Here is a 23,408-nt window from a genome sequence, read left to right as displayed (position 1 = left end):
AGGCGTTGGATGATTGTGCTCTGACTGATCTGGGTTTTGTTGGTGATCCTTTCACGTGGCGAAACCAGAGTCACACAAGTGATGCATACATCAGGGAGCGCTTGGATAGAGCAGTGGCGGATGCGGCGTGGTGTAGCTGCTTCCCAGATTTCCGGGTTATAAATGGCGAGCCATGTCATTCGGATCATAGACCGACTATTGTGGTGATGAATGAAGAGAATGGTGGTGGTAGGAGGTCGGGGGGGGGGGGGCATACGTTTCGCTTTGAGGCGGGCTGGGTACAGGAGGAGCACTGCAATACAATTGTGAACAATGCATGGAAGCTCACTGTGAATGCCCGGGATGGTAGTGTGGCTGATGCAGTGCGTGAAGTTGGTGCTGAGTTATGGGATTGGAGCAGAAACGTCTTGGGAGATCTTGAGAAACGCATAAAACACGCAAAGAGATGTTTAGAGGAGTGTAGGAAGAGGGCGATTAATGGGAGAAATGTTGCCAGGGAGGAGATTTTTAAATACAAGTTAGAAAAGCTGGAGGAGCAGCAAGACTTGTACTGGCGCCAAAGAGCGCAGGCCCACTGGCTGAAAAATGGAGACCGAAACACAAAATTTTACCTTGCCTTTGCCTCTGAGAGGAAAAGGAGGAACAGAATTAAGAAGCTCGTGAGGGAGGATGGAGGAGTTGTGGAGGAGGAGGGGAGATTCAGGACCTTATAACTAACTTTTATACAAATTTGTTCCGTAGCTCTGCAGGTACCCGCTTTGATGAGCTGCTAGATCAAGTCCATGCGAAGGTCACGCCCCAGATGAATGATTTCCTGCTTCGGGAGTTCTCTGCCGATGAAATAAAATCTGCGCTTGATAGTATGGGGGAATTGAAAGCACCAGGAAAGGATGGTATGCCTGCTCTTTTCTATAAGCAGTTTTGGGATATTGTAGGCAATGATGTTGTACGTGAAGTGAGGAATTTGCTTGAAGGGGGAGCCATGCCAGTGGGATGGAATGAAACAGTGGTGGTCTTAATACCAAAAGTTCCAAATCCTGAACACCTGAAAGATCTTCGGCCAATCAGTTTGTGCAATGTGGTCTACAAGATTGCTTCCAAGGAATTATCAAATCGTTTGAAGGTTATTTTGCCTGAGATCATTGCTCTGAATCAGAGCGCTTGAGGGACCAAAACCGGCGACCAGAGGGGGAGGGGGTGAATGGGAGCCGATCAAAATTTCTCTCGAAATTGATCCGTCGGCCTATTTCCCGAAAATCACCACAAACCCTCAACCTAAGGTATGAGAATAGCTATGGACTAGCTATCTCACAGCAGCACACCCTAGAGAACTTCGCGGAAGCAAAAGAGCCAACTCGATGCGAATCGCAGAACACAGCAGAGGGGACCGGTCAGACCGCCCACTGAGACCGGTCGGGCTGGAGCAGATGTCCCAGACCGGTCAGACCGGTTTCACAGACCGGTCAGACCGGTCGCTCCCAGACAGCCCGCAATCAAAGCTCCAAATGGCAAATCTAGAGCAAACGAAGTCCAAATCCAACGAAACTTGGAGGATAGCTTCGCATCTACCCCGTGAACATATCCTCAAAAGATCTTTCTCAAAAGATTAACAGATCGAGAGAATTTAGAGGAAGATCAAAGAGGATTGGGGTTTTCTCAAGAACTCACCAAATCCAATTCGGGTGAACTCGTGATTCCAGAGGGTTTAGCACTAGGTTAGATGGATAGGAATCATCACAACGAGTCCAGCAAACCACGAATCCATGGGGTTTTCTCCTCCAAACACAAAACACACCAAAAGAGGAGAATTCAAACCAAAAACGCAAGAGAGGAAGGGGATGACGAATACTCAGCACACATAGATGATCTCAACAAGATTTCATTCATAAATTTCAGAGGAATTCACCTATACAAAGCTAGAGCCATCCGCCCGTCATCCTACCCACTAAATTTGAGAGATTAGCTAAACCCTAACCCTCTTTTGCGTTGGAGTCCTTGGCCCTAACCTAGAGCAGAGGAAGGGGGAAAGGAAAAACGAAAAGGATTTGAAAAGACTCAAAAGACTCAACCAGCCACAGGCTGGTGGGGGTATATATACCCACCGAGACCGGTCAGACCGGTTGGTTAGGCCGGTCAGACCGGTGCCAGGGACCGGTCAGACCGATTGGTCTGCAGCATCCCCCTGTACACGATCTCATCTGACGGCTCAGGTTCTTTCTTCGAAACGAAGTCTTCTCCACGATGCTGCCATGTTGATGAAGATCTGGTTCGCGGTTTTGGAGGGTCCGCGAAACCCGGGTAGGTGGCCGGTTTTGAGAAAACCGCCAAAACTCCTCGCGCGGGAAGATTCCCGCCTCCACACCGTGGCCCTAGACGCCGTTCCCGCCTCGGCCTTCTGACGGCCCTAGACGCCGCCCGACGCCCGTCACCTCCTCGCCCGCAGCGAGGTCCTAGATGCCGTCGACGCCCGTCGCCTCTGTCAGTCCCGAGACCGACGCCCGTGCCTCCACGATTTGGCGTCTTCAACCGCCGTCCACCCCCTTGGTTTTGTGGCGCAAACCAAAAAACCCGCCTTCCGTCGCCGCTTGCGTCCTCGATCCAGGAGTGGACGCCACAACTGCCGCCAGGCCCGAGCTCCTCCACGGCAACTCTCCGTCGACACTCGACGCCCGTGTACCTGCAATCCAAAGACCAAGCGTACGATCACACCGCACGGTTGACAATTCACTCATCACAAGCAGGATAGAGTACTCAACATTCCTCAGCGCTTTTGTGCCTGAACGGATGATCACCGATAATGTTCTATTGGCTTATGAACTAACGCACTATATGCAGACCAAGAAGAGTGGACATCAGAGCTTTGCGGCAGTGAAACTCGACATGAGTAAAGCCTATGATCGGGTTGAATGGTGCTTTTTGGAGAAAATGATGCAGAAGTTGGGCTTTCATGAGCGTTGGGTAAAGGTCATCATGAACTGTGTGACTACTGTGTCTTACCAAATAAAAGTGAATGGTGAGCTAAGTAATGTGATAGTACCTGAGCGTGGTCTGCGACAGGGGGACCCTCTATCTCCCTATTTGTTCTTATTATGTGCTGAGGCTTTCTCATGTTTGCTCCTTTCAGCTGAGGAGAGGGGTGATTTGGAAGGTGTCAGGGTGTGCCAGGGTGCACCGAGCATCAATCATTTTTTGTTTGCTGATGATTCTTTGCTTCTCCTGAAATCTGATTTACGGAGTGCAAATCATTTGCAACATATTCTCTCACTGTATGAGGATTGCTCGGGGCAGACTATAAACAAGGAGAAATCTTCAGTTATGTTCAGTAAAAATGCCAAGAGTTCAGACAAGCAACAAGTAATGGCTGCTCTTGATATTGATGTTGAAGCCCGCAATGAGAAATATTTGGGGCTGCCGGTATATATGGGGAAATCGAAGGAGAAAACCTTTACTTATCTTAAGGATAGAGTCTGGAAAAGAATACAAGGGTGGAAGGAGAAACTTCTATCTAAAGCTGGCAAAGAAGTCTTGATTAAAGCAGTGGCACAAGCAATTCCTAGCTATGCTATGTCTTGCTTTGACCTCACCAAAAAGTTATGTGATGCTATTAGTACAATGATTTGCCGTTTCTGGTGGGCGCAGCAAGAAAATGAGCATAAGATGCATTGGTTATCTAGAGATACATTGTGCACACAAAAAGAGAATGGTGGCTTGGGCTTCCGAGACTTGCATCTGTTCAATGTAGCCATGCTCGCTAGACAGGGGTGGAGGCTATTGTCTAATGCTGAATCATTGTGTGCCCGTGTTCTCAGGGCCAAGTACTTCCCGGATGGTGAACTGTTAAAAGTACAGGAAAAGCCTGGTATTTCATACTCATGGCGGAGTATTGTTCGTGGTATTCAGGCTTTAAAGGAGGGGTTGATCTGGAGAGTTGGTGACGGAACGCAGATTAATATTTGGTTGGATCCTTGGATCCCAGATGGAGTTACCAGGCGTCCGATTACACCCAGAGGTCACACACTGATGACAAAAGTCTCTGAGCTGATAAATCCAACCACTGGTACATGGGACTGTGAGCTAATCAAAACTGTATTTTGGGAGGAGGATTGGATGCGCATCCTCAGCATACCAATTAAGCATGACATGGACGACTTAATCGCCTGGCATTATGATAAGAAGGGGGTCTTTTCAGTTAAGTCGGCATACCACACTCTGAATGCTGGGAAAGAAAGGGAGGCTCGTCGACAGCATGGTGGCTGTAGTTCAAGTACAGATGTGTCGCGTGCAGGGGACCAGGGCGTTTCTGAGTTAGAGTGGAAGAGAATTTGGAAGCTGAACTGTCCTCCAAAGGTGAAACATTTTTTCTGGAGATTTGCTCATAATAGTTTGCCTCTTCGACGCAATATCTGCAGACGTGGTTTGGAGGTTGACACTCGCTGCCCAGTTTGCTTGAGGCTAGATGAGGATGGGGGGCACTGCTTTTTCAAATGCAAATATGTCAAGATGTGCTGGAGGACTGTGAATCTGGAGGTTGACAGAATACTGCTGAATAATTTGGCTTCATCAAGGGAGGTGACAGCACATATTCTAGCTATGACTGAGGAGAAGAAGCTACTGATAATTGGTCTACTATGGGCATGGTGGGATGCAAGAAACAAAGCAAATGCAGGAGAGCAACGAAGAACAACAGAAGAGGTGGTTTTCAGAGCTCGGTCAGCTTTAGGCCCAAGAAAGGAGAATGTTGTATCTCGCGATTCATCAGTTGCAGAATCTCAGGTTCCGCGTTGGTGTCCACCGCCGCCAGATGTCTGGAAGATAAATGTGGATGCAGCCTTTTGGGAGAAGGATCGGATGGGATCTTGGGGCTTTGTTGTTCGTGACAATCAAGCAACTGCAGTGTTGGCGGGCGCAGGTCTTTTGACGGTGGTCAGAGATGCGTTGTGCGCGGAGGCGCATGCTTGCATTGAAGCATTACAGATGGCTGCATCCGAGGGCATGCAAAACATTATTTTGGAGACTGACTCAACAACTCTGGTGAACGCCCTGCAATCTAATGAGTACGATCTAGCTCAAGGTGGTGTGCTGTTCCGAGAAGCTAAATTCTTGCTGGCGACCATGTTTAATTCTTGCTCGGTTGTCCATGTTACTCGGTCTTGTAATACTGTTGCTCACAACTTAGCTCGTTATGGTCGTGGTCGGGACCCGGATCATCCTGTCATCTGGATGTATCCCCTCTCTGATTTTGTAAACGATTTGCTGGTCCGTGATCGCACGGCTCCTTGAATAAAGTCGCGAGCATTACCATAAAAAAACAACAACAGCCCATTGCTACAGCGACAGATACGGAATGGAGCTGGGCCCAATGACATTGTCACGAGAGCTAATGGGCTAACACCCCTTCCCTGTGCAAGCTGTCCGGCCCAGGTTAAACCCGTCGATTCAAAAAGCCCGAGAAATAATTTTATTGTTCGTTGCGCTAGCTTAGATCTTTTTTTATAAAGATTACGCTAGATTAGATCGTTCCACACCTCCAAAAAGACTAAGCATGACGATTTCTGTATTGACAAAATCACCACAAATGTATTAATGTAGCTGGGCACATCACCTAGTACTGAAGGAATAATGCGTCATCAATTTCTTGAGTAAATTCAAAAAAAAAAAACATGAGCACCTGTCGCCTGTCATTGACGAATAGTGATATTAGTTTTTGGAACAAACCCAAAAATATACTAGAGCACCAGTATTGAGTCTAGGATTTGAACTTAGTTGCATAGATTCCACCATAAAAAGTTAAAACCTAACCGAGTTATGTTCGGCCACCTATCTTAAATCTTCATGCCAAACAAACGAATTGGGACTAAAAACAATCTCACATACTAATTTCCTCAACTAATTCCCGTAATTTTTATACTGCTTCCGTCGCTTGCCAAATTCATCGTTGCAGGTTTATATACGTGAGCACATGTAACAAATAAAGAACAAAGTCCTGAATAAAATTGTAAGCAGATAATCACTGTGTTCGGCAACTCCACCAGCCTCCAGCTCAATAGTGTTTTCCTCTCACACCGCTACAGCACCAGCCTCCAGCCACCAGCCAGCCAATAGTGTTTTTCTCTCACACCACTTCAGCACCAGCCACCAGCTCCAGCCCAGCGAAACAGAGTGAATTTCTACTTACGTGGTAACGCGACAAACGTATGTTTCCGAATCATGCTGTCCTAATTCATTATCCTACTAATATATCAAAAGTAACTAGTGTGCGCATTTCAGTGCAACTTTCCTCACCTTTGCTGTTTTCTGCTTCCGATGAAGGGTTTTTTTTCTCGAAGCAAGATGATTTTTTTTTTTCAGAGGGAAGGCTGCGGGGGAGCCTCCCGATGCCACCCGGGACTGAAACTGGATCGCCGGCTTGGGGGCTGACCAGCTGGCTCAAGGGAACGCTTCCGGCCAAGTTGCCGTCACCTTTTTCTCTAGCTGCCGCGCACGAGGCCACGGTATTTACCAATTTAGGCTGTCAATACCTACCACACTGGCCAGAACTTTGGAGATGCTCAACACAAAACATGAACCACGGAGGCACGGAGGCATTCAAATGCAACGACAATCGTCCATACATGATCATTGCCTGCCCTGCCGTGCCGATGGTTTTAATGGAATGAAACTATTCCGCTAAAAAAAATTGTAGGAGGACGTACACCCATGCACGTCTTTTGTTTAAAAAAAATCTTAATATCCCAAATCATTGTACTCTTGACAGCTTAACAAAAGTATTTCATACTAAAAAAGATAAGCTTGGATGACCCTTGTTTTACATGTGTCCAACTTTATTTCTTGTCAACGAGAGACTCACATAAGAAAAGGAAGTCGAGAAATGTTTTTTTAGAAAAAAAAAAGATTAGTCTCCGGTGCTGTGCCATATGCTATCTTACCGGTCACTCTTACGAGCATACAGTTCCTTCACGAGCACAGCCTGCGTTGTCCACCCATCCATCCGTCAGTCCTCATTATTCTATTGAGCCAAAAGTGGAAGACACTGCATGGCAGCCATACACAATTGCTATTTGTCATCCTGCACTTATTCAATAATCATGACACATGTCCCATGAGAGAGAGGGGCATGATACATGGCTAGATCACGTATCAACTTGTGGATGGTTGTGACGGAACCGCCTAATTAAAATTCTAAATTAACCGTAATAGCCGTCATTTGAACACATTAGGTGCATTAGCTTAATAATTTGGGTAGCAAAAAACCTAAGGGTCTCTAATCTAAGGGACATGAGGGTAGCAAAAACAGAGGGCTGCACACTTAGCCCTCAAGTGTGCACCCCGCCGACTCCCTAACCTAAGGGTCTCGCTCCACGACCTGCCACCCCTCTGCATCCCGGCGGATGAACTTGACACAATAGGGGCAGAAGTCGACGTCCTGGGGTCCTAAAATAATTTGGGTAGCAAAAACCCATGAGCAACTAATACTCAGCAAGACTTACCCGACCAGTGGGTATAACTTAGCCCACATATCTAGACATGCAAGGCTTTTGGCTGGTGGTTATTTTGTAGAAAAACGACTAAAGTAATTCCTTACTTTCATTATTTTAGCCCCAGATTCTATGTAAATTATCTCTAATCTAATATTTGCATGAACAAACTATAGCAAATATGGTGGTGCAATGAATAATAATTCAATGTGTTCAACATCATATATGTATAATTATCATTATATCATGGACAACGATGTGACTCGGTGATCAAGGTGCTCATATCCGAGAGCGACTGACGGCGAATCAATCCGATTTAACCTTGCAAGGTGAACCTAACCAACACGGCACGCAAAAGCCCCGTCAGACCCCAAACACCAACATTTCCCCTCCCTGTCTCGAACTACAGAACCGTCACACCTGCATATAGTCAGCCGAGCCCTACGAGAGACCACCAAAAGTAAATATATGCATCCCAATTCTCCGCGGTCACTCGACTCGCCCTAAGGGGTGGGTTGAAGTTCTGTACTTTCGAAACAAGGCAATACTCGGCTTACCGGTTTCGACTACCTCCTACTCCCGGCATGCGGTTAGTACAATTCAAACATGATCAGCAGGGCCAACAACGGTACGGTCCTCAATCGACTAGGACGGGGCTAAGACACCCAGGAACCCTGTCCTGCTGCCATACCTATACATCATCATCATTCCCCGCACGGTCTCATATTTCCATGTCAATTTCAACAACTCAGGTACTGTATATAAGTATATAACCTATATCTCGCGAGTAACCGAAAATTACTCGACTTCTAAATATCCTATATCTCGCGAGTGCAAGAAGTCACTCGACTTCTATCGAGAAGTATTAAGCATAGCATTTCTATCGTCCTATACATGCTAGTAGAATTTAGGGAAACCTAGGGATCATGCAACTAGGGTTCCAATCAACTCATGAAACGTAATGCACAAGTAATAAATACATATATATGTCATAATTTCAAATAACAGGATGTGCACCGGGGCTTGCCTTGAGTCTGCGGCTCAGTGCTAGGGTGAGATGGGCCTTGGGCCGACTCCCCACGATCCTCCTGCTACAGGGCTTGCCCCTGTGGCTTCGCAACCACCTCGTACACAACCTCCTTCGCCGCGGCTGCAACACGTGTGCATATGCATATGATATGAGAGAAAGCATGCATGACTTGCAAAAATTACAAGTAATCAACAACCAAATTAATTTCTAACCAATTGTGCCAACTAACCCTAATTGAACCCTCTCAGCCCTGCTAGCACCGGTCAGACCGGTATACCAAACCGGTCAGACCGGTCTGGCCTGTGTGCGACTCGAGACCAAAAATCCAGAGTATCCGGACTCCCAAATCCGGAGAATCCGGACCTAAACTCGGAATGTCCAGACTACCACAAACCCGGAGTATCCGAACACATGGCCGGATTGTTCGGACCCCTACCGGTCAGACCGGTCCCTCCGACCGGCCAGACCGGTCCTACCCAGACCAAAACCTAGGATTCCTTAGCGCGGCGAAAATCGCCCACCAACTCCAAACCCTTTCTAGGAACTAGTTCAGGGGTACATGTGAATGCTTTTGACCAGAGGAAATCACCTAGAACCCCCTAGGAAAAGAGATCGGCCGACACAAGTGTATATACCTTGAGTGAGCTCATTTGTGCACAAGAACTTGAATCCCGGCCACCCCAAGGAGGAAATCGTGGAGAGAGTGACCCACCATGCCGATTTGATCCTTCCTTGGACTTGGAATCAAGTGGAAAGGGTGGATTGGCGGATTTGGGGCTTGGAGGGAGGGAGAGCTCGGAAGGGGCGAGCTGAGCACGGGGTGGTGATGATGAGTGAGTTGTTGGGAGAAAGAGAGAGTGATTTAAATGATGTGGGGCCCAAAAATAGTTGAAACCCAGTTCAGCCGGTCAGACCGGTTGTCTCGACCAGTCAGACCGGTCCGGCTGAGCTGAGACCCAAACTTTGGTTTTGTGAAGTTTTGCCGTATAGTTTTGTAATTAATGACTGTGCTTAGCCTTAATTACAAATGATTAACACATGAGGTGTTACAATGATTTAGCTTGGTTAGGCGTGGCTGAAAGGTGCACGGAAGTAGTGAACGGCTAGCAAAATCAAGGTGTCTGCCGGCAACGCGCACCAGTATGGTGCTGGTGACGCGTGATGCAACTAGCAGGCTTGTAACTGGGTCTCTGTGATGAAGGACAAGACGCCACTACTCCCAGCAAACAGAGCGCTTCCCACGAAATGGCGCAGCGATTTGTTTGTTCCTGTCGGTCATCATGGTTACCAATTGATACTTCGATACGATTCTTGCTTGGTGTGAAGCCCTGATGCAGCGTACCTGAACGTTGTGACACCACACGGCACGACGTGCGACATCATGGAGGCATGGCCTGTGTGGAAAACACAAGATTTTTTTTTCTCTTCTTCTTCTTCAGCTAGTAGGAATTTTCAGGAGGAAAGGCTGAGAAATTCAGCTGACTGTAAGGTAGCCAGTGTGCACTTGGAACAGGATTGTGTGCTGATATGAATAACAACCGAAAGGAACTAAAAGAATCGATGGCGGCGCGGGCACGTTGAGTAGCTGTTACGAAGGGCAGCAACGGTCGCTTGCGTAACGGGGGATACACATACACTGGTCGATGAAAGGATACACATGAAACGGCACCAGGATGGCCAAAAGTTCAGAGGTCTCTATCCGGAGTTGACATAGGAAGGGGAGAAATTATTTGGATTGGATGGTGTCATGGTGAACCAACTGGATCAAGAAAACATCCAAGCTAAGGTCTGAAGATTGCTTCCAGCTCAGTTGAGGCTTCATCCACAGCGCCTCCAATTAAACATCTTTCGTACAGGTTGTTTCATTTGGAATGCAATTCAGCTACGCCTGGTATTCGGATCCAAGCACTAACAATAATAATGTCTAAAAGTGCTAAACTTTAGTACTAGCCTATCCAAAATTTCAAACAGAAGTGCTAATACGATAGACTTAAATTTAGCCATAATTAAATTTTTTAATAAAGATATGAGTGCTAAATTGCTAATAGATGCTAAAGTTTAGCACTTAACTTTAACAGTCTAATTCTAAATCCATTGCAAGACTTGGGGAAAAAAGATAAAAATAAAAGAGCCGCTCAAAGCAAAACGCAAACCCAGAAAGTGTCACGTGTCACGTGTGGGCGAGGACGCGACGCGCAAACCCAACAAGTCAGCGGCCCGCCAGGTGGGTGCCTGGCTGGCTATATAAACCAGAGGAGACAGCGCCACCCAACCCGCCGCCCACGGCGCAGAATAGAAGACGCGTCGCACCTAACGCCTGGTATTCGGATCCAAGCACTAACAATAATAATGTCTAAAAGTGCTAAACTTTAGTACTAACCTACCCAAAATTTCAAACAGAAGTGCTAATACGATAGACTTAAATTTAGCCATAATTAATTTTTTTAATAAAGATATGAGTGCTAAACTGCTAATAGATGCTAAAGTTTAGCACTTAACTTTAACAGTCTAATTCTAAATCCATTGCAAGACTTGGGAGAAAAAAAAGATAAAAATAAAAGAGCCGCTCAAAGCAAAACGCAAACCCAGAAAGTGTCACGTGTCACGTGTGGGCGAGGACGCGACGCGCAAACCCAAGTAGTCAGCGGCCCGCCAGGTGGGTGCCTGGCTGGCTATATAAACCAGAGGAGACAGCGCCACCCAACCCGCCGCCCACGGCGCAGAATAGAAGACGCGTCCCACCTGAGAACCGGAAGAGAGCTGCCCCCTCCTCCCCTTGCCATCCGCCGCCGATGGCGTCCGCCCCCGCCCCCGCCCCCGCCACCGGCGCGGCGGTGGTGTTCGACTTCGACCGCACCATCATAGACTGGGACAGCGACGACTGGGTCATCACCAAGCTCGGCGCCGCCGACGCCTTCCTACGCCTGCGCCCCACTATGCGCTGGAACCCGCTCATGGTAATGCGCGCGACGCGTCTCCCCGTCCGGTAATCCCCCCGCATCGATCGAGCAGACGAATGAATGATGCCCCGCCGCCTTCGCTGCTGCTCCTCCTCCACTTTCTCCAGGACAGGATGATGGCGGAGCTGCACGCGCGGGGGAAGACGGCGGAGGACATCCGCGACTGCCTCAGGAGCGCGCCGCTCGACGCGCACGTCATCTCCGCAATCAAGACGGCGGCGGCGTTAAGGTGCGCCGCGCTCCCCGCCCCGTCCGCCATGCTCATGAGTTCTTGACTCGCGCTGTAGCATTTGCCGTTTGGGATTGATCTCTGGCGACGCTGCTCCTGTTTGCAGGTGCGACCTGAGGGTGGTCAGCGACGCCAACACCTTCTTCATCGAGACCGTCCTGGCGCACCACGGCGTGCTCGGCTGTTTCTCCGAGATCAGCACCAACCCAGCGCGCGTCGACGCTGATGGCAGGCTCAGGATCTCGCCGTTCCACGATACTGCGGCCGCGCCCCACGGGTGCAGCCTCTGCCCTGAGAACATGTGCAAGGTATGGACAGTAGGACAGCGGATCAGTTCAGATGTTCAATGTCAACTTTGCAATCCTTCAATCACCACACGTGAAAGTGTAGAGTGCAGACGAAGGAAACAGCAAGATCAATCCAAAAAAGAATCACTACAGATATTAGTACTGTAGTAGGATAATGATGTGCTCTGCAATCTGAATCTCTGAATTTAAGGCATAGTAACAGTATAGTATTCTAAAGCAATTTTATAGCTTTCTTTCTCCTAAAAGGCTAAAACCTCTGTATATTGTTCATATTAAGTCGTGTATGTATCATTGATAGTTCAGTGTAAACTGAAAGGTTGCTTACCATATGCAGGGCAAGATAATTGAGAGGATCCAGGCAACAGCTGGCACCAAGAACCAGCATTTCATCTACATAGGTGACGGGAAGGGAGATTACTGCCCATCCCTTAAGCTGGGTGAAGGGGACTATGTCATGCCAAAGGAGAACTACTCCCTGTGGAAACTCATCTGCAGCAACAAGCAGCTTCTCAAGGCTGAAGTTCATCCATGGAATAGTGGCGAGGAACTGGAAAAGACTCTACTTAAGTTGGTCGACAAGATAATCACCCCACCTGCACAGGTGTCCCAATTTGATTGCAGCAAATGCGAGATGAGCAAACCAGCATCCACTGAAGTAGGCCACCATCAGGCTCTCCGTGTGCCACACTGACCAGTGATCAATTCTTAGTTTACAAGTACAGGCATGAGTGCCTGATTTCCGTATGCCTCCACTGATAGAAGTCCTCAGTCTGCATTATTGATAGAAGTCCTCAGTCTGCATTCAAAATGTAGCGATTTAGCAGATGGATACTCTGGGCACTATCACTCAATAAACTGTAGCATGACATCGAAAAATATTAATCGAGACTGAATTGCTAGTGACGCAAGTAAATACATATCCAAGTTTCCAGAGCCGAAATTCAGTATGTTAAGCTTCTTAAATACATCAGATAAAAAGGTCAAGAGATTTATGCTACAAACAGGTAGTATTTTCAGTGGTAATAATTCAGGGTTTTACATTTAAGTTTCTGTTCATCTGCACACAGAACCACCCATATGTTGAATTGCTTCTGGTCTGACTTGTGTGTGTGGACACCATAAGAGCCCACTAGTAGCATTTTGGATTGCAGGAATAAAATGCACAGCTGAACAGGTGGAAACACATGAAGAAAATTTTATATTTTGAGCATCCGTTTTGCATCAAGAACACATGCACATCCATTTTCCAATCCAGCTAAACCCTGGTTCCTTGTTTACTCCCATGACCTGGCAGTTTTCCATGTATACTGCAAGCTCCTGTAATTTTCCTCAATATGGTTGCATCTGCGATAAATGGTGTCTGATCAGTAAGCGATTCAGCCTCAGGAAGTTTTCCAGCCTTCACCAGAATATCAACCGTACAAGCAGACTTCCATTGTAGGGATAACTCTACAAACACTACTACTCAACTGTATAAAGTAGTTCCTCGATTTGTCAAATTTCCCTGCACAAGTACAAGCTGACAGAAAACAAATGAGAATTGAGATCATTTGGGGTCTCTTCCCCTCATCTATTAACTTTGGAAAGCCTCCAGTGCCTTGCATCCATGACCACTGCTAGAATTTAGAACAACCACAGATGGCCGCATTCCATGCAACTTCGTCGATCATCATAGCATCTGTTACGCTCTCACACCACATACATGTCAATTCGAGTCGAATATTTGAATTGTCCCGAACGAATTTGACTGCCCTTTTAATGCAGTAGGAGCCTGCAGGCTAAGGATGCCAAATCAGTGCAGACACTTATGGAGATTGCTAGTGCGATACCAGTAGGCCTTTTGTTTGCTTGCAACATTGAATGGAGGCATTCTATCGTCTTTTATGTTTACAACTCTAGCATACCCATGAGAACACATATTTCTTTCAGTCGATTGTATACCAATAGTTGACTTGTGAGGCACCCATATTGTGCATAAATGTCAACAACATTCTCAAAACTTCAGTATCTCGCTGCAATCCACTTTTCAGAACACATACAGGAACCTTGTCTCCATATCTCAAATCCATCAAACTAGGGCAACAACTCAAAATGCCTAAATAATTGTATCTGTGAGCTGAAAAAAGGCTTCAGAAATTACCTGCTTGGAAGTCTTTTTTTAGGGGTCTGCTTGAAAGTCTTCAAACCTTGCTCACAGTTCCTTCCAAGTTCCAACATATACAATCCAGAGATAAGTGTGCTCCAAGAAAAATGTCAGTCTGCATAAGATCAAGAGTACTGCACCTAGAACAGCACCAACTTTCACATCAAAGCTACTATACACAAGAGCATAACTCTAGCACTTCTCTTGATCACCAAAGCATGAACAACCTTAGTTTCATGCAACCATTTGGTCTTCAGAATAGTAGGTAAATCAATGCTTGCTTATCGCATTGCGGGGCTCCACATGCTTCTTGAAAATGAGTGCGATCATAGTCACTGTCCCTTTCTAGAATTACCATGAATGCTTCTTGAAAATGAGCATGACCATGCGTGCCGTCCCCTTCCATCGACCATGCTATGTTTCAATCAAGCATTGAACTCCCAACAGAGTGACCATGACCATGCTGTTTCAATCAAGCAGTGAACTCCCAACAGCATCACTTTCCAGCCCCGCTGACCAGGGCATTCCATGACCCGTCACAGTTGGAACCGCCAAGGCATGGGTCATGCAAAATCCTGCAGCAGATTTAGCACATCACCACGCACCTGCCTCGTAAACTCTACTTGGCCAAGCACCGCCGTCCAGGCCTTAGCACCGCCACAAGCGCAAACCCGTTGGGTGCCCCTCCTTCCTGCGACCATCCGCGCAAACAGGCTCAGCCGAGTGGGCGACGCCGACCACGCCCCCGTGCGGCATTCCATCAAACGCCCTCCAGGCGTGAGGCGTCGGCCAGCCTGCCGCGGTAACAGTTGGTGTTGGTGATGCGCAGGAGCAGCAAGTCGTGAAGGACGTGTCGGGCTGCAGCCCGCGTGGAAGTGGCGGAGCGCGCGGCGGGTGGCGCAGACCTGCAGCACCGCGGCCCGGACCGGAGCTCCTCCGCGTGGGCGGGGGAAACGGCGCTCCGGCCCTCGTCGGCGAGGGTCGGTGGAGAGGAATGCACTGTGAGGCGAGCGGGAGGGGAGAGGAAGTAGCCGACGGTGAGGGAGGCCGGCGGTGGCGGGACGTGGATCGTGGACAACGAGCGAGACTGCGAGAGGAGGGGGAAGGAACCGAGAAGCCATGGCCCATGGATTCGGTCATTTGGTCTACCCTACACCGAAACAACGGTCCCACACATCAGTGACTTCGTCTAACGGGGAATGTCGCTGGAGCCATGTCATTGACGCGGCGTTTGGTCACTGACGCAACTTGCGCTAAAAAAATTATATATATTAAGTACTAAACGAAATTTATTTGCAAAATTTTTTTCAGAAGGATACAACTTTACGCAACGAATCTAATGAGCCTAAGGCTTTGTTTAGTTTGCCAAATTTTTTGAGTTTTAACACTGTAGCATTTTCGTTGTTATATGGCAATTAATATTTAATTATAGATTAATTAGCCTTAAAAGATTTATCTCGTGCTAATCAGTTGGACTGTATAATTAATTATTTTTTCAATTAAATTTAATGCTTCATGCATGCGATTAAAAATTCGATGTGGCGGGTACTGTAGAAATTTTTTTTAAACTAAATGGAGCCTAATTAATTCATGATTGACTACAGTAATCGTTCTCTAATTGTGCAATCAAATGTTTCATTAGATTCGTCTCGCGAAGTAGTGCAGAAATTGTAGAGTTAGTTTTCTAAAATGTCTTTATTTAATACCCATAATTAATAGTCTATTATACCAAACAGGCCTGAATCTCAGTCCGAAACAACGATGCCTCTTGAGCTAGGAGACGTAAATGGAAAAACCGCTTCCACCTGCATGAAGCCTACGAGACTTTGGTTGCTTCCAATTGCACACGAAACATGATAGTACGCAAATTGATGCAGCTACCGTATAACATTGCCACAAAAATGGAAAATAAACTTCAAATGAGATCATTCGAATTTCACATAAGGCAACAAAAAGCCATGATATTCTGGTTGAAGATTTCACTGGTTCCAAGTGGTTCCGTGAGTACATTAAAGTACACATCTAATACAGACTTGAAGCAAATCTACCTTTTGAAGTCTAGCACATGACAGAGAGCACGATATAGCATAAAGCACACATCATGCACCATGTCAAGTACTCAGGTCAGCTAACAAGTTACTACTATATCCGAAAGCCTAGCCGGAGACAGGACCCTCTGTTGCTGATTATTATCCTAGAACATGAACTGAACAGGGTAACTGCACGACATCATTAAGAAGCGGCATCCGAAACAACATGGTCCAGGCTCTGAAGAGGCACTTGTCCAAGAAACTCTCTAAAGCAACTCTCCGAAGTAAGCATTAGCAAGTGATCTCATTCTATCATCAATCCGATTCTTCCATCTCATCATCGGACTGCGGGTTCTCTACCTCACTACCGCTGCTCATGCCATTGTTAGCTGACGAGAAGTAGTCCTTGACTGAGCTGTCTTCTACCTTGTACTTCACAAACTTCAAAGCAGCAGCATCTTCATTTCTACAGCCCTTCCTCTTACGTATGCCGTTAGTCTCCACCTTCATCGACTGAGTAGCAGCCATAAAAGCATTACCAGTGGTCTCCATCTCCACAGCTTCATCCTCACTGTCTTTGGTGTCCATAACCTCCCCACCACTCTGTTTATCAATGAAGAAAAGGTCTGCGTCTGAATGAACCATCCTGTTCCCATAGCCATTCTTGACCTCACCATAAATAAGCTTCCCCTTAACCCAAGAACTGTTATCTCCAAAAACTTTGAGGCCCTTATCTTCAAGATTGACAAGCCACTCTGCGAAAAGAAAACATATACAGTTCTACTTGAGTACACTGCACAAGACATGATACTTGAAATCAATGAGGTCATCTCATATATGCACATACGGAGAAGAGCTTGGGGAGTATTGGCAATTGGTTTGTTGAGTGCGCCAAAGCCAACTTGACAAGTAGCCCACTTGATGAGGTAATTAGGAACGCTGGAGGTCGAGAAGGCGTTGACAAACGACATCGCCCTCCCTTGATCGCCTTTCCTCCTATTAGAAGAAATGAAATGAGAAGATGTTTCCAGCACCTGTTAAGTTTTGGTTACAGTAATCCTTATCACCTGGCATCATTGACTGCATCAAGAGTGATAATCAATCTCGACAAATTTATAGGCAAGATGTCAGCTTGATCAACTCCAGAAACATTGTTAATGAAAGAATAATCCACCAAGATCAGAGCATCATAAAGGACATCCCTCACCAAAATTTCATCATCAGCACTCTATAACCAGAAAGCAAATGCAACACAAATTAGATGACTCAAGAAACCTGACAATGTCACTGACACAACTCACTGTCAACATATGTAGAACTCCTAGTCTGCTTTCTGAATGATACTTCTAGATTATAAAGAATAAAAATTGAAGACGTAATCCACTACTCAGGTAAACCAAATGACATAGTACAATAATTCAACGAGTCTGACAACTTTATGCAAAAGATAACTCCCAGTGAGGAAATTCATAAGTACAGAACTAACATGGCTTGCAACAATGAACACTACAACCAAGGAAAATTGGGCATAAAATCCCTATTTTGCCAGTTCCACACAAAATATATCATAATTATGATCTGAAACAAAAGGGCATACTAAGACAAACCGCATATCAGACTTCAACCTGCTTGCATATCACAAAGATGAGATACAACTCCATCCCAAGTCACGCTCCATGCGGTGTTGAGAGCAAAATGTTATACTAACACCAGCTTTGCGAAACACAATACCCATATACTGTTCTGCTCTCCTCTTTAGTTTCCACAAATTAAGAAAGACCCCTGAGTCCAAGCACAATCGATGTACAAGGCAACAAATTGCACAGTTCTTATGTTACAAGGGTAATCCATGCTAAATAACTAGTTTACAGAACAGGTAATGAAAAAGTGTGATCATGACTCATGTTTCTTAATTCATGAAATGAGTTTACTAAGCTTTTTGCCATATTTTTTATGGTCCATACAACTACCACATATGTATTGTAATCTGTAAATGTTTAATATATAAATTTGTTAATAAGTAGCCAATTCATGATCATCCTAGCTTGCTAAGACATCAGCTACAAATACAACATCGACAATTGCTCATTAGTCCAGAAAAACATACCAGTAGTGAGTAAACAGGCAGAGGAGATTTCAAGAGCATGTTTAGCAGGACCCCTGTTAAATCCATGGGCAATGACACCAACACAATCTTGAGTCACTACAACTGATTCTAAAAGGACAATAAGAACATGATCATCATCCACTCACCAAAGAAGTGCTGGTTCTGGAAGACCGGGATGGAGCTGACCGCCCAGATCCTGAGCTCCTTCTGCAGCTCAGCGCGAGATACCCCTGTTGCATTCTGCACCTTGAGGCAGAGCCTGAGCAGAAACGCCTCAGCCACCACCACCCCGGCGAGGTACTCGACGCTGCAGCCTTCCTTCATCAGCTCTCGCCTGGCCTCCTCCCCGGCGAGCGGGAACAGCACCTGGAACGGGCATCTGTCCCTCGAGTGCCGCACGCTCCACACCTTGACGAGCTCCCCGAAGGCGGGAAGCAGGCTCCCGGCGCCGGCGCTGGCCCCATCAGCCGAGGAGGCGGCTGGGCGGCTGCTGCAGATGCTGATGTAGCTGAGCACGGCCTCGACGAGGGCCTCGGTCTCCCTGCGCGTCTTGTCGGAGTGGAAGAGCTCGGAGACGACAGGGGCCAGCAGCGCGAGCGGCTTGGCGGCGCCGGGCGTGGAGGCGGTGAAGGCGGAGAGGAGCTGGAGCAGGGAGCGGAGGTCGTCGGGGCGGTCGTGGAAGGAAAGCGCGCAGAAGAACCAGACGGCCTCCAGCGGCGGGTCCGGGTACGCGCTGAGGACCCGGGAGAAGACGCGGTGGAAGTTGGTGAGGTCGGCGGCGCCGGGGGCTGGGGCGGCGGAGACGGCGGCGAGGAATCCCGAGGCGGAGTCGCGGAGAAGGGACTCGAGGCTGCTGAAGCAGAGGGCGGTGCCCATGGAGGGGAAGTCCACCACGAGGGGGCCGGCGGCCATGGCGCGGCGGGGGGCGAGGCGAATTGGCTCGAATCGGGGACGGGGGTGACGAAACCCTAACCCTAGGTTCGAGAGAAGTGTGGGGTTTCGGGGAGGTCGAGGGGGAGAGGGGAAGGGGTTTGGGTTCAAAATGGTCGAGGGTGGGGGGCGTGGGAGGTGCGGCCGGGCCGTGGGTGGTTTTCGAAGACGGGAGAGGCGGGGCGGGGGGACACTGACTACTGGAGCCCCGGTGGTCAGTGAAGGAAGAGGAGCTGAGAGCATCTCTAGCTCGGTGACTAAATGAGCTTATATCTTTTCTTTTAGTTTTTCAGGTGGAAAAATAACTCCAATCGGACTCCTAAACGGGCTACTATTTTTTGGAGACCACCAAATTTTGGCCCAGTGCCTCTAGAACTGGAGGCCCTCTATTTCCACCCGACATGTGGGCCCCACTTGGCAATGACCTAGGTTTCTAGGGCTTGGCGACTTCGGCGGCGATTTGTGACGACGAAGGTTTTCCACCGACACCGGTCCTTCTCCTCGCGTCCGGTTAAGTTATCCTCCGCTCGGGCTGACCAAGGGACTGATCTGACTCAGTTTCCCGGCCTTGGCGGAGCATCGGCTTGATTTGCGGGAGTAGGAATAAGGGTGGGATCATGGCGGCAGATAAGAAGAGGCAGAAGGAGATCAAAGAGGACACTTGTCCTACTTCATCGGCGGGCTCCGTGTCGGAGTGCCGCCGGGACTAATGAACAATGCCGTGACAGTTGGTGAGCTTCGCAATCTTGCGAAGAAGTATGCCCCGACCGTGCTATGTGTTTTAGAAACTCAAATTCACAAGTCACGGGTGGAGTTGTTAAAAGGTACTCTAGGGTATGATAATTCCTTTGCTGTCAATAGTTCAGGTCGCAGTGGTGGCCTTGGTATCTTTTGGAATAATAAAACTAGAGTGGAAATTTTACCGTACTCGCAATATCATATCGATGCAATTGTGACAGAATATGGGAAGCAGCCTTGGATAATGAGATGTGTTTATGGTGATGCTCAAACTACCTAGCGCCATAAGACGTGGGACATGCTGAAATTTATCAAAGCCTCATTGCATCTTCCCTGGATGTGCATGGGTGATTTTAATGAAGTATTGCTGAGGGAGGAGCACCAGGGGTGCAAGAGCGTAGCCATGCACAGATCGCGGGCTTCCGCGAGGTGGTGGGCGTGTGTGGTTTTCATGACCTCGGTTATGAGGGAAGGAGCTGGACTTTTGAAAAGAGAGTTGCAGGTGGCTCGTACTGCCGAGTTCGACTTGATCGAGCTCTGGCCACGGCGGATTGGTGCTCGCGCTTCTCTGAGGCAAGGGTTTCACATCTTACTGGAGCAGCGTCGGACCACGACCCAATACTGCTCCGATGGGAGCAGGATGAGAGTGATCGGCGAAGGAAAAAGAAGAAGATTTTTAGGTACGAGGTGATGTGGGAATCTCATGAAGATTTTATTGCTATGTTGGCTCAAACATGGCAGGGAGGAGGGAAGGCACATACTCTGCAGGAGCTAAACGAGAAAGTGACACGCTTGGCGGGTAGTCTGAGCGAATGGGGAGCTCATTCTTTTGGCCATGTTCGCCGCGAGCTTAAAGCTTTGAATGAGGAACTGGAAAGGATGAGATCAGACACCACACGGGTTGGGGGACCTTCTCATGCGGAAATTAAAGTGGTGGAGTGAATTATGGAGTTGAATCACAGAGAAGAAATTATGTGGAAGCAACGCTCCAGAATCACGTGGCTGACGGAAGGTGATAGGAATACTCGCTTCTTTCATCTCAGGGCGAGTCAGCAACGCAGAAGAAATTACATCTCCAAGCTAAAAAATCAGGATGGTCAGTTCACTGATAATCAAGTGGAGATGGGAGTTATGGCAACGGGTTTCTACAGGACGCTGTACACGTCAAAGGGGGCGGTAAATATGAACCTGGTCCTTGATACGGTTCCGGCCAAGGTGACAGCGGCTATGAATGAGAGTTTGGTGGCCCCTTTTGATAAAGATGAAATAAAGAGGGCGTTGTTTCAGATGTTTCCTACTAAATCGCCGGGGCCTGACGGTTTGCCGGCACATTTCTTTCAGCGTCATTGGGAGCTCTGTGGTGACGAGGTTACTGAAGTGGTACTTACTTCGCGTCTTGCGAGGTGAGGATGATCCATCTTTGATTAATTGCACGTGCATTGTGTTAATACCAAAGGTGCAGAGTCCGGAGGAACTGGGTCAGTTTCGCCCTGTTAGCCTATGTAATGTAATATACAAGATAGCTTCAAAGGTGATGGCAAATATGATGAAGTCTGTTCTACCAGAGATTATTTCTGAGGAACAGTCGGCTTTTGTTACAGGCCGACTTATCACAGATAATATAATTACAGCTTATGAGTGCATGCATTTTATGAAGAAGAAGAGAGCAAGAGATAATAGATTTTGTGCGCTGAAGTTGGACATGAGGAAAGCATATGACCGTGTGGAATGGAGCTATTTAAAGGCTATAATGATTAAGCTGGGTTTCCACCGGATATGGGTTGAGATGATTATGAGACTGGTCACTACAGTGTCTTTTTCTGTCTTATTCAATGGAGATCGTCTGGATAGTTTTGTTCTGACAAGGGGAATCCGTCAGGGAGACCCAATCTCGCCTTACTTGTTCTTGTTAGCAGCGGAGGGCCTTTCGTGCCTTTTAAAGTCCAAAATTCAGTCATCGAGCCTCAATGGGATTAAAGTGGCTGCCTCGGCCCCGATGGTTAGCCACTTATTGTTCGCGGATGACAGCTTGCTGTTCTTCAAGGCAAACAGGGAGAGTGCGGAGACGGTGACGGATGTGTTGAACACATACTGCCAAGCCTCGGGTCAGAGCATCAACATGGATAAATCTTCTATACACTTCACCAAGGGGGTGAGTGGCGGCATCAGAGAGGAAATCATGGAGACCCTGGATGTGCACAATAAAGCTCTAAGTGAGAAGTACTTGGGAATGCCCACGGATGTTGGTACTGCTACGAATGGAACTTTCAAGTATCTCAAAGATAGAGTTTGGAAGAAGGTCCAGGGGTGGATGGGGGCAAACACTGTCAGCTAGTGGAAAGGAAGTGCTCATCAAGGTTGTGGCACAAGCGGTGCCAACCTTCTCCATGTCTTGCTTCAGATTGCCGAGAGGGCTGTGTCAGCATATCGATAGTTTGATGCGAGGCTTCTGGTGGGGAAGTAAGGAGGGAAAGAGGAAGACATGCTGGGTAGCATGGGAGGAGATGACAAAACCAAAATATATGGGATGATTGGGATTCAGAGATATTGAACTTTTCAACCTTGCACTCAATGTTTTCAAATCGAGCGACTAATCGCGATTAATCGACCTTATCGGTCCAGCGTGCTCGATTAGGGTCCACGACTCGATCAGGAAGCCTGATCGACCGATCGACCGACTAATCGGCGATTAGAGGTAATTAATCGTCCGACTAGGAGTGTTCTCGATTAGGTTTGTGTAACTGGGCTAGATTGCTTGTGGGTTGGTGAGAAAATGAGAAGCCCAAAGCCCACTAGGGTTAGAACTTAAGAAGCAAGACTGGAGAGGCTCCCAGCCAGGCAGCCACCATTCCGTCCCGACCGAGCCGCGCCTGTGTCGGCGGCCGCCGCTCCCTCCATTGCCGCCGCCGCCGCCACGGCCCGTCGGCGCCGCGAGCGAGTTGAGCTGCCCCGACCGGCGGCCTCCTTCCCTCCTTTCCCTCCGGCGAGCTCCCTTCTTTCCTCCGTTCCCTCCGGCGAGCTGCCCCGACCCGCGACCTCCTCCTGTCGACGCGCGAGCACGAGCACGGGTGACGGGTCCGGCGAGCTCCAGAGAAGATGGCTTCGTCGTCCTCTGATAGTGGTGAGCAATCCCTTCTTCCCTCCTTTCCCTCCTCTATTCCAGTGTGCCGATTTGCTGCCAAGTACCATTGCATCCTGTGATTCGTTTGCGTCTTGAGAAGAAGGGGAGATGAGGCGCGCTATGGTGGAGGTTATAATGCTCAAACCAGATGCACCCAGTGCTGGTGGGAGTGGTGACGCTGCCGACCGTCCTTTAGTGGTTGCCTCCACTGGTGTTGTTGGTTCTTCTTCCTCAACTGCTCCAGATTCTGCAGCATATGCTGAGAAGGCTATAGCAAAACTGCCACCGCACCTTGCTAGTACTTCAGTACTCAACTCATATACAATAATATATATAT

The 23,408-nt window shown here is 47.9% G+C and overlaps 2 protein-coding genes across 2 annotated transcripts; one reads left to right on the top strand and one right to left on the bottom strand.

Annotated features, from left to right (window-relative positions):
- The first annotated feature begins 11,218 nt into the window (after positions 1-11,218).
- Positions 11,219-12,942, top strand: LOC120707302 (thiamine phosphate phosphatase-like protein). The gene is made up of 4 exons (XM_039992181.1): positions 11,219-11,462; positions 11,573-11,694; positions 11,801-12,002; positions 12,337-12,942. Exons 1-4 carry the CDS (start codon positions 11,298-11,300, stop codon positions 12,691-12,693), a joined length of 846 nt encoding a protein of 281 aa, XP_039848115.1. The 5' UTR covers positions 11,219-11,297; the 3' UTR covers positions 12,694-12,942.
- A 3,137-nt stretch (positions 12,943-16,079) lies between these two features.
- LOC120707301 lies at positions 16,080-19,340 on the bottom strand. The gene is made up of 5 exons (XM_039992180.1): positions 18,429-19,340; positions 18,283-18,335; positions 17,243-17,403; positions 17,023-17,171; positions 16,080-16,930 (listed from the first exon to the last, which is right to left on the bottom strand). Exons 1-5 carry the CDS (start codon positions 19,192-19,194, stop codon positions 16,491-16,493), a joined length of 1,569 nt encoding a protein of 522 aa, XP_039848114.1. The 5' UTR covers positions 19,195-19,340; the 3' UTR covers positions 16,080-16,490.
- Between the last annotated feature and the right edge of the window lie 4,068 nt (positions 19,341-23,408).

Source organism: Panicum virgatum, chromosome 5K, assembly GCF_016808335.1.
Source record: "Panicum virgatum strain AP13 chromosome 5K, P.virgatum_v5, whole genome shotgun sequence".
Lineage (NCBI taxonomy): Eukaryota > Viridiplantae > Streptophyta > Magnoliopsida > Poales > Poaceae > Panicum > Panicum virgatum.
This window is presented reverse-complemented; position numbering and strand designations above follow the sequence as displayed.

Bases quoted from the DNA above. Each gene is read 5' to 3' on its own strand.
- LOC120707301 (XM_039992180.1), bottom strand. From the start codon at position 19,194: ATGGCCGCCGGCCCCCTCGTGGTGGACTTCCCCTCCATGGGCACCGCC. The intron at 17,404-18,282 runs GTATGTTTTTCT...TTCTGGTTATAG, and splicing joins TGCCTGTTTACTCACTACTG to AGTGCTGATGATGAAATTTT. The intron at 16,931-17,022 runs GTATGTGCATAT...TTCTTTTCGCAG, and splicing joins TACTCCCCAAGCTCTTCTCC to AGTGGCTTGTCAATCTTGAA.
- LOC120707302 (XM_039992181.1), top strand. From the start codon at position 11,298: ATGGCGTCCGCCCCCGCCCCCGCCCCCGCCACCGGCGCGGCGGTGGTG. The intron at 11,463-11,572 runs GTAATGCGCGCG...CACTTTCTCCAG, and splicing joins TGCGCTGGAACCCGCTCATG to GACAGGATGATGGCGGAGCT. The intron at 12,003-12,336 runs GTATGGACAGTA...TACCATATGCAG, and splicing joins GCCCTGAGAACATGTGCAAG to GGCAAGATAATTGAGAGGAT.